At 38.7% G+C, this 14,164-nt stretch overlaps 2 protein-coding genes across 2 annotated transcripts; one reads left to right on the forward strand and one right to left on the reverse strand.

Annotated features, from left to right (window-relative positions):
• Nucleotides 1-151: 151 nt before the first annotated feature.
• Nucleotides 152-11,543, forward strand: LOC110058358 (DNA polymerase delta catalytic subunit-like). The gene is made up of 22 exons (XM_020765003.2): nt 152-486; nt 1,606-1,838; nt 2,382-2,579; nt 2,807-2,987; nt 3,143-3,375; nt 4,488-4,844; nt 5,390-5,581; nt 5,934-6,022; nt 6,210-6,320; nt 6,544-6,657; nt 6,771-6,816; nt 6,996-7,097; nt 7,518-7,613; nt 7,863-8,000; nt 8,364-8,465; nt 8,625-8,695; nt 8,782-8,934; nt 9,138-9,240; nt 9,328-9,460; nt 9,790-9,903; nt 10,554-10,704; nt 11,140-11,543. Exons 1-22 carry the CDS (start codon nt 261-263, stop codon nt 11,234-11,236), a joined length of 3,240 nt encoding a protein of 1,079 aa, XP_020620662.2. The 5' UTR covers nt 152-260; the 3' UTR covers nt 11,237-11,543.
• A 1-nt stretch (nt 11,544) lies between these two features.
• LOC110058361 (succinate dehydrogenase assembly factor 2-B, mitochondrial-like) lies at nt 11,545-13,887 on the reverse strand. Its single transcript, XM_020765008.2, has 3 exons — nt 13,274-13,887; nt 13,132-13,167; nt 11,545-12,368 (listed from the first exon to the last, which is right to left on the reverse strand). Exons 1-3 carry the CDS (start codon nt 13,537-13,539, stop codon nt 12,143-12,145), a joined length of 528 nt encoding a protein of 175 aa, XP_020620667.2. The 5' UTR covers nt 13,540-13,887; the 3' UTR covers nt 11,545-12,142.
• Nucleotides 13,888-14,164: the final 277 nt, after the last annotated feature.

The following is a 14,164-nucleotide window of genomic DNA, read 5'->3' on the forward strand; positions in this document are numbered from 1 at the left end:
ATTAAATCGAATTATTTCAGGCATGTGATTTAGTTTTAAAATACATAACCCGGGCAAAAAAGAAGTCCTTCCTTTGTACATGTACCGGTACGTACTGTGGAGGTTCCCGTGGAGGGATAGGGTGGCGTGAACTGTTCAGCGGCAACTTTGTTTCGTTCCCGCCATTTTCAACTTTTACCTCTCAAACTGGGCTCCAGCAATACCATCAAAACCGAAAGATTATCGCTACAAAACTGGGCTTGTAACCAAGTTTAAACGACATGGACGGTACTCAGAAACGCAAAGGAGGTCAGGATGGCAGCAGCTCTGCTAAACGTGCTCGCAATGATGATGGCACTTCGGTTAGTTTCGAAGAAGAGTTAGCCTCGCTCGGTGAAGTCTCCATTAGAAATCCACAGTCTAAGTGGCCCAGACCAGCCGTACCAAAATTAAACTGTTCTACCGATAGCATTGTGTTTCAGCAACTGGAGGTGGATAACTACATAGGTTTGTATGTTTTATTATCTTTTATTCTAGAAGCTTGAATGAAACCTTCTTTGCAACCTTCAATCTCTTGTGTTCACACTTATTTTCGCTGAGTTTGACAAGATTTTTTGGAATGTTCATCGAATCATAAGCTTTTTAGTTTTCGTCCTACTTTATGGTGCACTGTTGTGATAAATTTAAAATTTCTCCAAACCTTTTTGCAGCCATTTGAACCAGGATTGGGGAGGGGGCAAGGGAGGGGGGGGGGGGGGGGGGCGGTGTTGCTCTCCAATTTGGTGAGGATGTGAAGCCGTTTTTCAGAAAACCTGTCTCTATAAAAACAATACAGCACCAAACCAAAACAAAACTGACTTGAAGTGATGGATGGCACTGTGTCAATGAGAACCAAGGGATGTAGGTTGCACAATTTAAAATCTCCTTGGGAATGTACTTGCCTTGAGAGGGTTAATGATAAATGTGATTTTTTGATACTCTGTTTTAGTCCTGACCTGAGATATCAATACCCAGTTTCAGAGCTCTAAAATAAGTAAGCTTATGCATAATTGCACAAAAGATACATAGATCTAGTACGAGCTTATGACATAGGGCCCAAGTAAACAATTCTTCTTTGTTTCCCTCTATATGTTTCAAAAGGAATAGGAGACGTTTTCTCCATTTTTTCATCCAGTTATAATGGAAATACTTGTGGAAGTTTGGATAAACCCCAAAAAGCAATGGAAATACCTGGCTTTTGCTCATGTTCCCACAGTGTAATTTTCTTGTTCCCCCAAATTTTCCCTGGTTTTTTAATTAAACAATTAGATTATGGCTAGAGATTTCTATCACGCATAGAAATTGAGAGTGAATAATCTAATTGTTTTAGTATAAATCTAGTCATTCAAAACTTTATCAAAATCCTCCTCACAGACACTTCAAAAACGCCAAGAAGCGGCCATCATTTTGTTAACAAGGGCACACTGCTATGTACGTTACTCACTGTCTATCACAGAATAGATAGTAGCGCAGCCAATCGGAGAATGGCATTCATAATAGAAAGCTAGTAGATTTATACTAAACCTCAATAGAAAGGTGGAAAATGTTTTTAGTTTCTTATTATTCCTTTCTGTTGCCCTGATTAAGGTCAACCCCTTCAAGGAATGCCCGGTTCAAAGGTTGGTCCAGTGCCGATAGTTCAAATGTATGGCGTGACGATGGAAGGGAACAGCGTTCTGTGTCACATCCATGGTTTTGTGCCATACTTATATGTCCCTGCTCCTCCTGGATTTCAGCAGAGTCACTGCAGTTTGTTTCAGGATGGTCTTAATAAGGCTGTGCTGAGTGACATGAGATCCAATAAAGACAATGTGTCCCAAGTGAGTGTTCAATGTGTGGATCATGTTTACTGTAGGTAGTGTCAGCCTATGGACTGATATATCGACCAACACCCGGCCGATACACAGCTGATATATCGGCTTATAGTCGGTCGAGTGTTGGTTAAGTATCGGTTGGGTATCAGTCGAATGTCAACCAAGTATTGATTGAGTTTCAGTTGATATGTCAGCCATTACTCCACTAACACTCAACAGACACACATATCGGCCAACGTATCGACCGATACTCGAGCGATTCCCAACTGACACTCCACTGACGCTCAACTGACACTTGACTGACTGTCGACCGATTTGTCAGCTATGTATCAGTCAATACACACTTGGCGGATACTTGGCTGACATATCGACCATGTGTCGGTCGATATATTAGTCAATAGTTTTGACCAACACTACTTACAGTTAACATGATCCCAATGTGCTTCAACCAGGGAGCCATTTCTGCTTCACCTTACTTATGCTATTTTTGGTGACTTCTTGAGCAACAACTGAGTATGTTTTAGCCATTAAGTTTCATAACATTTTCAGGCTGTCCTAGCTGTTGACTGTGAGATGAAGGAGAGCATCTATGGGTATCATGACAACAGAAAGATTCCCTTTCTTCGCATCACAATGGCACTGCCAAAACTTATTGCACCAGCAAAAAGGATTTTAGAGACAGGCTTTAGATGTGCAGAATTCCCAGAGAAGGGATACTCCACGTATGAGAGTAACATTGATTATGAGGTAAGTAGTATTTTCAAGAGAAAGTAAAGCCTCTTAAGCCCAACTGGCTCATAGCTGTCAGCTTTTAACTCCTGTTTCTCAATTCTGTGGCATGAAACAGTGTGATTGCTACCTCTACTCCTTATCATTCTGTTGGGTTACCCCAGCAATTCACTGGTAACCATTTATAAATCAATTAAATCAAAACTTAAGTATACTTATAACTCATTGACTTTTTACCGTGGTAGGTGCGGTTCATGGTAGACACAGGAGTTGTTGGCTGTAACTGGATAGAGTTGCCGGCTGGAAAATATAAATTGCGCTCCCCTTCAGTTGAAGGAAGTGCAAAGAGCGATGCTCGACCTGTATCACATTGTCAAATTGAAGTTGACATAGCCTACGATGAATTCATCAGTCATGCCCCTGAAGGTAAATAAGAAGGACATTATTTTGTGATTTTTAGTTTTAAATAAGCTAATCATCAAAATAATGTATTATTTTGTATCCTGTTATTTAATATAAAAAGGACGTCGCAGTTCTTTGTAATGCATTGCTTAGTTGTTATTCATTTTATTTTCTTCCAGGCGAATGGTCCAAAGTAGCTCCTGTTCGCATCCTGAGTTTTGATATAGAATGTGCGGGAAGAAAGGGTGTGTTCCCTGAACCAGAGAAAGATCCCGTGATTCAGATCGCAAACATGGTTATAAACCAAGGTGACAAGGATCCATTCATCAGGAACGTCTTTACGCTCAACTCATGTGCACCAATTGTTGGATCGCAAGTGTTATCATTTAGTAAAGAAGCAGATATGTTAAAGGTTTGTCAACAGTTTTACTCAAAATATGATTGGAGTCTCCTCTGTCCGTTGCTTCGTTTACTTTGAACAATAAAGTTGATAACCTTAATATCTATAGTCGGATCATATGTAAGTTTAAGGGCATCCAGGGTCAAGGGTTGATTGACCCTCATTCAACACTCGATCAACTTCTCAATCGATATGTGGTTGACACTAGACCAACACTTGATTGACATCTCGATTGACACTCAATCAACAGTTGGTCAATAGTTGGCCGAGTGTCGACCAACTCATAGGTACTAGTCAACATTCTATAGCCTGTCTGTGAAAATATTAGTCAACTCTTGACCAACTTTTGGCTTAGATGTCAATTGAATGTTGATTAAGTGTCATTCCAGATGACCTAGGGTATCGATCGACACTCAACCGAGGATGCCTTTAGAACCCATGATCCATGTAGTCTACTTTCTCTGTGTCACCTGTTGCTCAACAGTAAGAGCATCCAATCAGGGTGTGGACGTTCATATGCTGGACTCCTGCTTAGAGACCAGTGGAACCTCCGGTTGCGACCGCCTCTTGTAAGCAACCACTTCTTCTTAGCAACCAGTTTTCCAAAATACCAAATGTTTCCCAGTCAAATCACTAATTTGGAACCTCTTGTAAGCGACCACCTCTTGTAAGCAACCATGACCACTTTTAGAGCTGAACGTTTGAAATTTTCTTTTATTTTTAACCTCCCGTAAGTGACCACTTCACAGATAATAGAGCAAAAATTGGATAATAAGGTATTGTAACATTATTGCATTCCTGGGTAGTACCTGATTTTTTCTTGAAATTGATTTTTCACATGAATAAAACATTGAAAATTTAAAGAGAAAATGCACGTACACTGTACTCTATCAGTCTAAAAAGAGACGACCTAAACGTCTTAAAATTACCATATGCTAATGAGGCAACATGTTGACCCAATATGCAGTTCTAAGCTCTCGTAAGCAACCACATAGGCTTGACTTTTTGGGTGGTCGCTAATGGGAGGTTCAACTGTACTTGGAAATTGTTTCACTGACTTGCCATCATTTCTTTCAATATCAATTGTTACTTTTTTGTTGATTTTCCTCTTCATCTGTCTAAAGGCATGGAGTGATTTTGTCAAGAGAGTTGATCCTGACATCATAACTGGCTACAACATTGTGAACTTTGATCTTCCATATCTGATCAATCGAGCAGCAGCTTTGAAAGTACATACCTTCCCACTGCTAGGACGAGTTCAAGATGAAAAGAGTACAATATCAAACATAACTTTCCAATCTCGTGCTTATGGAAAGCGAGAAAACAAAGTCATAAACATTGCTGGCCGCGTGCAGTTTGATTTGTTACATGCACTGCTTAGAGACTATAAATTGAGGTCCTACACTCTGAATTCTGTCAGTTTTTATTTCCTTCAAGAACAGAAAGAGGATGTACATCATAACATCATCACAGACTTACAGGTACAGAAAATTAGCTAGACTACAACATTTTTGGTCACTTAATTTATTATTACCTTGGGTGAGATCTTGAACATTGTAAAAATTAACTAAGGGGCTTTGATTTTTATGTCAAGAAGACTAAGTGGTTTCACTATCAGTGGAATTATTTCAGTTTCTCAAACTACTTATAATGTTTTTAGGTGAAAAGCAGTTAAATTAAACAAGAGAAATGAAACCTTAGCCAAATTTTAATCCTAGATTAGTTTCTGTAATCTGTTATGAGCTGCCGTAACATGTCTAATGAATAATACAAATTCTGGGCTAAACAATGTTACGAAAAGCACATTTTCATGGCATCTTTGACTTAGACTCAGAGTTCTCTGAAGATTTTGAAGTAACTGTCTTTATTTTTCAAGAAGGTATCTGAAAGACCGTGATAGTTGGAAGCTGTGTAGCCTTATGCTCCACTCACAGGAGCAAAGAGGATGAGTCAGTGAGTGAGCAAGCTGATTTTGCCATCTTTTGCTTCTTTCACAACCCTGGTTTGTGAATTTCTTTATATCTAGAATGGGAATGACCAGACCCGTCGCCGACTGGCTATCTACTGTATGAAAGATGCAATTCTCCCACTGAGGTTACTGGAGAAGCTTATGTGTATAATTAACTACATGGAAATGGCTCGTGTTACTGGAGTCCCACTGAGTTACCTGTTGTCCAGAGGACAGCAGATTAAAGTTGTTTCACAGCTTCTAAGAAAGGTACCTCTTTTTTTTTTTAAGCATACTTGCAGTTGTTGTAGTTAGTACATAATATATAGAAGCAGATAACTTATTTTGGCATTTGTCAATTGACCATAATATGGATGTCCAATATCAAAGATGTACACTGTAAACCAAGACTTGTTATTAACTGGAGTACGGCCACCATGTTGCGCGACATCAATTTTTTTTGTTGTTGTTGGGCACACGCACACGCGATCCATGCCGCCAGCCATATTGACCATGATAAAAGAGTTGCATGGTTTCTATTGCAGCATGCTAACCATAACATCACCATGTCTCTCGCACCTGTAAATGAGACTTCATTAGAATTTTGTTGTTGTTTCTCTAGACCAAGGAGCAAGATCTGTTACTTCCTGCTCATAAGGCAGAAGCTGGAGAGGAATACACTGGAGCCACTGTCATTGAACCATCAAAAGGGTGAGGAGAGACTACAAGTTATGCCTAAGCCATTTGGTATGATATGGAGAAAGTGCTGTTTGTTAAAATGTAACCTTTTAGACCCCATGATTATTTAAATCCAAAATGTATTTGAAGCCTATCTACTTGATAAATCAAGGAAATATGGTACAGATAATTTTAATCACTTGTTTGTTTCTCTTTGTAGGTACTATGACATCCCTATTGCCACACTTGATTTCTCTTCTTTGTACCCTTCGATCATGATGGCTCATAACTTGTGTTACACATCTCTTCTGCATCAAAGCAATCTAAAAGAGTAAGTTAATTGCTCACAGGGCTTGTCAGCTTCATTAAGCAGGAAGCCCTAAAGCTTCAAGATAAAAATACGATACAGTGGCTACAAGAAAGTTCCAACTCTTAAGGCGGATGTTTTGGAAAGCTAGCATTGTTCTGTGAGCAGGTCTTTCCTTGATCTTTCTATCACACTTTGAGGTGATTATTAACAAACTAACTGGGATTATACTTTTTGTGATTTTTAGTCTGAAGCCAGATGAATTTATCAAGACCCCATCTGGAGATTATTTTGTAAAGTCAACCCTCAGGAAGGGACTGCTGCCAGAAATCCTTGAGAATCTGTTGTCTGCAAGGAAAAAGTATGGATTTGAAGTATCTATTAACTGTATCATAGTATACTGTTCCTTGACGTTGTATTCAAGTGACGATGGTTATGCTGATGATATATTGCGCTTGTCTTTCTGCATTTAAGGGCTAAGGATGACTTGAAAAAAGAAACAGACCCTTTCAAGAAAAAGGTAACCACAAAAAGTTCAGTTAATTTCAAACAGATAAATGTCTTTGTAGGATGCTGAAGCATAGTTGGGTGTATTGGCTGTGAGTTTGTGTGACTTAACAAGCATATTTAACGTTACATTTACCTTTTACTGAAAAAAAGAAAAAAAAAAAACAATGATCAGCTGATTTCCTTTGATAGGTTCTTGATGGTCGGCAGCTGGCTTTGAAGATAAGTGCTAACTCAGTGTATGGTTTTACTGGAGCCCAAGTTGGCAAACTCCCTTGTCTGCCTATTTCACAGGTAACTGTTAATTGTTAATTGGATCAAGGTAGTTCTCTCTGCACCAGGAGGCTCACAAGGCTGCAACTCTTGCTCTCCAACCAGAACCAGCCCGGTCTTGTGCCACACCCTTGGCTTTGGCCCAGCCAGCTCACCCCCTAGGGCTGTGCTCCTTTTCCATCATTCCTCTCATTGTGATCTTTGGTTGTCCCACTTTCCTTGGTGGCTCAAGTAGTTGGTGTTGGACTTAGCATCCCACCCAAGAGAAATACATGTAGCGCAATTAATACTCGTAGGTCATGGCAAACATGCAATGGAATCTGGGATAAACTTCAGCTGTGTAGGCCAATTTCTCCTGTTTGGATGTAACAGATACTTGTGCTGTGTAACTTAATAATTATTAATTCATATTAATTTGTAATTAACTATACCCACTTGTAGAGTGTTACTGCCTTTGGTCGCATGATGATAGAGAGAACTAAAGAGCTTGTGGAATTAAAGTATACAGTTGAAAATGGTTATAAGACAAATGCACAGGTGAGCAGTAAACCTCACTTTTTATAATCTTAAATACCGGTAGTTAATTATATTCACAAACAGCAGGAGGCTGATCAGTTGAGTCTTTACATTAGTTTTGTCACTGAGGTTAGCTTTTGATTGCTGTACTGAAAAGGAAAAGAAAACCATGCAACTGCAACATTTACTGCTTGGCAACACAAATATTTTGAACAGTGAAGTGACAATTGCTCCTGTTTTGCTGAAAGCTAGTGTTGTCTTCCTTTCCAGGTAATTTATGGAGACACAGATTCTGTGATGGTGAAGTTTGGAGTGGAATCTGTTGCAGAGAGCATGGAGCTTGGCAAGGAAGCTGCTTCCTATGTCTCTGGACATTTCATAAAACCCATCAAACTGGAGTTCGAAAAGGTATGAGTGCCTCTAGAAGCTTCTGCTTTTCATCAAGTGCTTATAATATTCATTAAGTTGTGTCAATCAAAAGCCATTGGACAGAATTCCTAATAGTTTAGTTAATGTGTATATCAGACTGTATATCAGACTGTATATCAGTTAAAAGTTTTGTCCAAGAAGTTATTTGAACTCACACATCTGGGAAAGACTACCCTGTATTCCACGCAGCCTATGCCTTTAGTGTTACAATGAAGTATATTATGATGGTATCATAGGTCTAAAATGCATGCAGAGAGAGTAGCTAGAATCATAGGTCTGCAATAGGTGCAAAATGCTCACACTGCATTTTAGAGACAACAAATGTGGTTTTGATGATTGCAGGTGTACTTTCCTTATCTTCTGATCAGCAAGAAACGTTATGCTGGCTTGTACTTCACTAAAGCTGACAAGCATGATAAAATGGACTGCAAGGGGATTGAAACTGTAAGTTCAGCAGATGATAAATAATTTTTAGTCACTGCTTGTTCTTGTCAGCTGTGATTTTGGTTTTGTTTGTTTGTTTGTTTTTTTCTATGTTATTTATGGCCTGGTTGACAAGTTTCAGGATGTTAATTGTTTACTTTTTTATTACATCCTTTTCAGGTAAGGAGAGATAACTGTCCACTTGTTGCAAATCTTATCAACTCTTGCTTACAGAAAATTCTCATTGAAAGGTAACAGCTGGTCTGTTAATCTCACACTTATTTAATAATATGAGTGTCTTGCCATTTTCACAGACTAAACAAATTTCTTTGCACAGGAACCCCATGGGAGCTGTTGAGTACACCAAGCAAGTGATATCAGACCTGCTGTGCAACAGAATTGATATCTCACAGCTGGTTATTACAAAGGAGTTGACAAAGACTGGAGATGAGTATGCTGGAAAACAGGCACACTCCGAGCTGGCAGAAAGGTATTTAATTCCCACAAACATTATACGAGAAATGCTTGCTTGACATGTGTGATTTGCTGTTGAAAAAATGGTCACCATAAAACTTGGATTGCAGTTGCTGCTCATTTCATCAATTGCAAGTCTATGGTCATGTAAATAATAGCTGATATTATTTTTCATTCAATGCGAAGTAACCTGTTAGTGCTATATTTCTCCTTTTACAGAATGCGGAAGCGTGACGCTGGATCTGCTCCCAAGCTGGGAGACAGAGTTCCGTATGTCATCATAGCTGGTGCAAAAGGAGAGAAAGCTTATGAAAAAGCAGAGGTGGATTGGATGCATTTTTAAAGAACTTGATTCCCACAAACTTCAGTTACTGCTTTGTTTTTCACACGTTACATTTTGTCATTACAGGATCCTATCTATGTTCTGGAAAACAACATTCCAATCGACACAAAATACTATCTTGAGAACCAGTTGTCAAATCCTCTGCTGAGAATATTTGAACCAATTCTGGGAGAGGCTAAGGCAACTTCAGTGCTCCTCAGTAAGTGAATATTACCTGACAATCACATTTCTGTTCTACCTTACAACATCGTATTTGCCTGTTAAAGAGGCAGTGAGAATAAGGATCTTAACTGGAGCATCTATAGGGAGACTTTGTAACCCAAACTACTAAATCCAGGCTCCAGTGCTCTAACCATCAGCTGACCATGCTTCAACAAAAGGATAATAAACATAATTTATTTTTCTTGGATGTACTATTTTCAGACCTAACATTCAACCAAATGTATGCCAATTAAACAAGTGAAATTTAAGCCTTCTGTATGCATTTGATGCCTCTGATTTCAATATGTCTTTGCAACTTCTTTGCAGAGGGTCAACACACTCTCACAAAAACTATAGTCACATCAAAAGTTGGCAAGCTGGCCATGTTTACCAAGAAGAGAAGTACTTGTATTGGGTGTAAAGCAGTCCTGGATGATGATGGTGAGGACGATATGCCCTGAACAGTTTTGATTGAAATTAGAAAATTGTGCTGCAGTGGAAATAGTATGCATGTATTGCTTGCTCACCTTCTCTCAGTTGAAGACAGAGCCTGTGGAAAGTGTGAAGAACAACAGTCACTGTTTCTATCAACCAGCAAATGAGAAAATCTATGTGCTTGAGAATCAAGGGCATGGAGGATTGGATTTTGGCAGATTTTTTTTTTACATTTTTAAGCCTTGGATATGCTCGTGCAATATAAACACAAGTCCAGGCGATGTTCTCATGTCGATCCAAATAAAAACATAAGATACTCAGGTGTATTTGAAGTCCTTTGTTAAGATGGTGGATTATGGCCATCTTTGTCAAAATTGAGCCTGCACCAACAATTTGTTCCACTGGCACATGTATTCCAAGTTGTTGCTTTCCCAGATCCTTTATTTAATTTTAATATGCAAGGGCAAGGACAAGAGAATGGAAAGTTTCCTATTCCTTTGCACTTGCTAGTTCACATCCTTTTATATGCTAGAATTTGCTTTTGAATTTTCATCCCACTAAAGCCAGCTGTTACAAAAGAATCAGCCTTAAAGCCTAAGTTACAAAACCTGGCCCCAATAATTTTCTCTAATCAGATCTTTTTCTTCACAAACTAGCTGCCGTCTGTAAACACTGTAAACCAAGAGAGTCTGCCCTCTTTCAGAAGGAGATTTCCCATCTTAATGTATTGGAAGAGAAGTTTGCTAGGTTATGGACTCAGTGTCAGAATTGTCAAGGAAGCTTGCACTCTGATGTGCTCTGTACAAGGTATACACTCAGACTTTGATCATTGTTACTCATGCTCACCGTGCCCCTATTGGTGAATGGAAGCTCTCATATAAAGACTAAGAGTATTTGATGTTAATAGAAAATGTTTGTTACATCCAAGATTTCTAGCTAATGTAAGGTAAGAAAAAGTTTACTTTACTCACATGGCTCTGTCTAATTTATAAATCTCAACAAACGAAATTTCAAGGGGTCCTTTGTCACTGTCTTGGTACATTCCTTTGGCATTACGTGATTGTGAGAATAGGGTCTTGCATAGATGCAAACCTAGATGTCTCCATCCAGAATTTAAAATGCTTACCAAAAAAAAAAAAAATACTATTGGGCCACTGTGATTTCCCAGTTGTCACCAGGAATTGATATATATCGATGAAATATTACCGTTTTTTTTTTTGTTTTGTTTTTTTTTTTTTTCAGCCGTGACTGTCCCATCTTTTACATGAGAAAGAAAGTCCAAAAAGACCTTTCTGATCAGGACAAACTCATTCAGAGATTTGGAGACTTCACTTGGTGATCAAACGACAAGGAGATGAGAGATGGTTATACATGGCTCAGTAGAGATAAGATCCAATTATGAATTACATAAGTGGCAGCATCCAAAAAATGTGGTGTTTACATGTATACCATTGGTGGAGCCATGATAGTAATAATTGTACATTGAAGAGGGTTGTATCCTCTTCTGTGTGTACTTGAAAAGCAGATTCTGGCCGTTATATAGTGTTTAGAAATCAGAGATGCATGTATGTTTGGCAATAAAGTGTTCTTCATAATACTTTGTATAAACAGCATATAATTTAATAAAAACACAATGCAAGAAACAACTTGAATTCTAGTTCAATTTATTATGTGCAACTTCTCTTCAACTCTTATGTTAAATAGTGTCAGACAGGTGATGAACATTGATCCCACCTTTCAAATAGCTGAATGCAAAATATTAAATAGAAGTCCAACAGAGTGGACTGCTTGATTGTTGTAGAACACTTGTAAATAAAAGCCATAATATATTGGTTCTATGCACAGGCTTAGCCTTGAAGTCTCCAGATTGATTGTGATCCATGTTTAACTGCATGATTTTGAAAGCTAAAAAACAATCAAGGTTTAATCTTGATTATTTTTTAGCTTTTCAAAATCATGCAAGAAAACATTCTATAGATTGTTACTGTCTTGACCATTTTTTGGAGCACACCCTGCATTCCATCATGTCCATCCTAGTTTGTGGTCAGCAATGCCCCCACAACAACAATATTGACTATATTGTTAGTACTTTTCTACCTTCTCAGTCATAGAGCATTTGGATACCATCCTGGATGCAGTTACAAAACTTGAACTATCTCTTCACAGTTTGTGACTTGGACCACAAGCAAAACCAGTCTGACTTTGACAAGACTTAGACAACACTTCCAGCCATATACCTCATCGTTCACTTCTCTTGAAGATCAGGTTGTCTAATGCGTTCCTCCATCTTTTTATTCTTTGCATGGATCTTGAGCATGTCCATAACTTCGTTATCATACTCCTCAGGGGTAGGTTTCTTTTCCGTCATCCAATAGTAGATCTCCCAATCATTACTTGGTTGGTTTATAAGTTTGTCATATTGATCTAACATGGTGTCACTCAAATTATCCAAATGTTTACCGGCAAATGTGCTGTGGATTTCAACGAAACAACATACTTAAGACAAATGTATGACTAGCCTGTACAGTGGGGAAGGGAGAACAGGGGGTCTGAACTCACCCTTGAAGGTTCCTGCCCCAGTGTGCTTTTTTCATTGTAGAATCAAACCTACAACTCGCTTACGACTGTCATGCATGTCACAAATTGTAGCCAAAATCAACAGAAAATAACATTTTGTGACAAATTTCTACTGAGTAGGGGAGGAAGGTGAAGTTTTCTTGCATCATATTGGTAGACGAAGTTGTTGTTGGCAAGTCACCATTGAGTTCGAAAGTGAAGACAACTTTTCCTGAAGAGGAGATGCTTAATACAGGGTTCATACGGGTCCTGGAAAACCTGGAAAGTCCTGGAATTTTGTTGTGACATTTTCCAGGACTGGAAAGTCCTGGAAAAAGGCTACTGGTCCTGGAATCTGAGTATCCCATATCCCATTAATTTTTGGCATAAATATCCTGTGTCCTTTAATTACCGTGGCAAAAATTAACCGTTTTCCTACTCAACATCCTAGGTTGTGCTAAATATCACATATCCCATATATGTTTACCCCAAATATTTAATCCTGTATCTGCTAATTTCATACCCAAATACTCTGTACCTTGAAAACCGCCAATACGGCCTCTGATGCAAAAAGAAAGTGGAGATTCCTGCTGATTTTGAAGGCTAGTGACGCTACGCACACTAAGCAGCTGGAAAGCACTCAATCAACAGATCAACAGTTATTATGTAACAGCCTACCTCAACAGCAATCCGTTTTCAAGCATTCCACGCTTCCTGTAGTAAAATAATAACAGAATAAATCAAATTGTAGTTAGCTGCAGTTTGAAAAACGATCAGACCAGCTTTCAATTGTCTGTAACGCTAACAGATGTCCTCTCACCTGCTTTGGTAGAGTAGCCTTGCTCGTCTGCGATCGAGTGGTTCATTTTGAGGCGGTTTGTACTCGGGTATGGGCGGTTCTGTGCCAAGCGCATCGACCACTCTGTCCGAGAGAAGGCGGATATTTAACTTTTTTAAAAGAGGCTGTCGGGATCGGTGAAAGGTGAGGTCAAAACTCCTCCGCTCAAGTAAACCAAAGACGAAATGGACTCTCCTGGCCGCCATTACTATAAGGTCAGCTGTAATATTTGCAGGCTCAAATGCCATAGCCTTGGTCCTTATATATTTATGGCTGTGTCTCACAAGGACTGGGAACTACCGAATTCACGAATTTGATTGGCTGAAATCGGTATTGACCGCGGTCTAGATATAATTACTGAACAGCATCTTTGTTTTGGGAAAAGCTTCGTTTGTATTTTCCTTCGATACAGTTAGTACATAGTACATGCGACTTCAAGACTTGCTTTGTCTGTGACCTCTTCAGTTGGTTGCCAGTGAAGATTTTAATTTGGGATGACTTCATGTAACCATGCACGAAAAATATTACTTGGTACAGAATAATACAACAACTGACAATAATATAACCAGATAGAAACAATAATAGTAACAGAAATAAACCAGTAAATAAATAAATAAATAAGTAGAAATAAAAATGAAAATTATTATTTTAGCATGTGGTATCAAGGTTTATATTTCATTCATGGTTACTTGAGGCCACCTTGGATTTACTGGTAAATCTGTTATGGGGACCAAATTAAGGGGTCATAAACGAAACTAGTTTTGTAGTTGTATATATTAGTGTAACTGTGTGTTGAAATAAGATTTGAATGCAGTTTTTCCCTAGCAAGATGATGTTAAGTGATTATACTTTAGTGATTTTGACAAGCAGACT

This window comes from Orbicella faveolata, unplaced genomic scaffold (assembly GCF_042242905.1).
Source record: "Orbicella faveolata isolate gen_17 unplaced genomic scaffold, um_ofav_v1 contig_2, whole genome shotgun sequence".
Lineage (NCBI taxonomy): Eukaryota > Metazoa > Cnidaria > Anthozoa > Scleractinia > Merulinidae > Orbicella > Orbicella faveolata.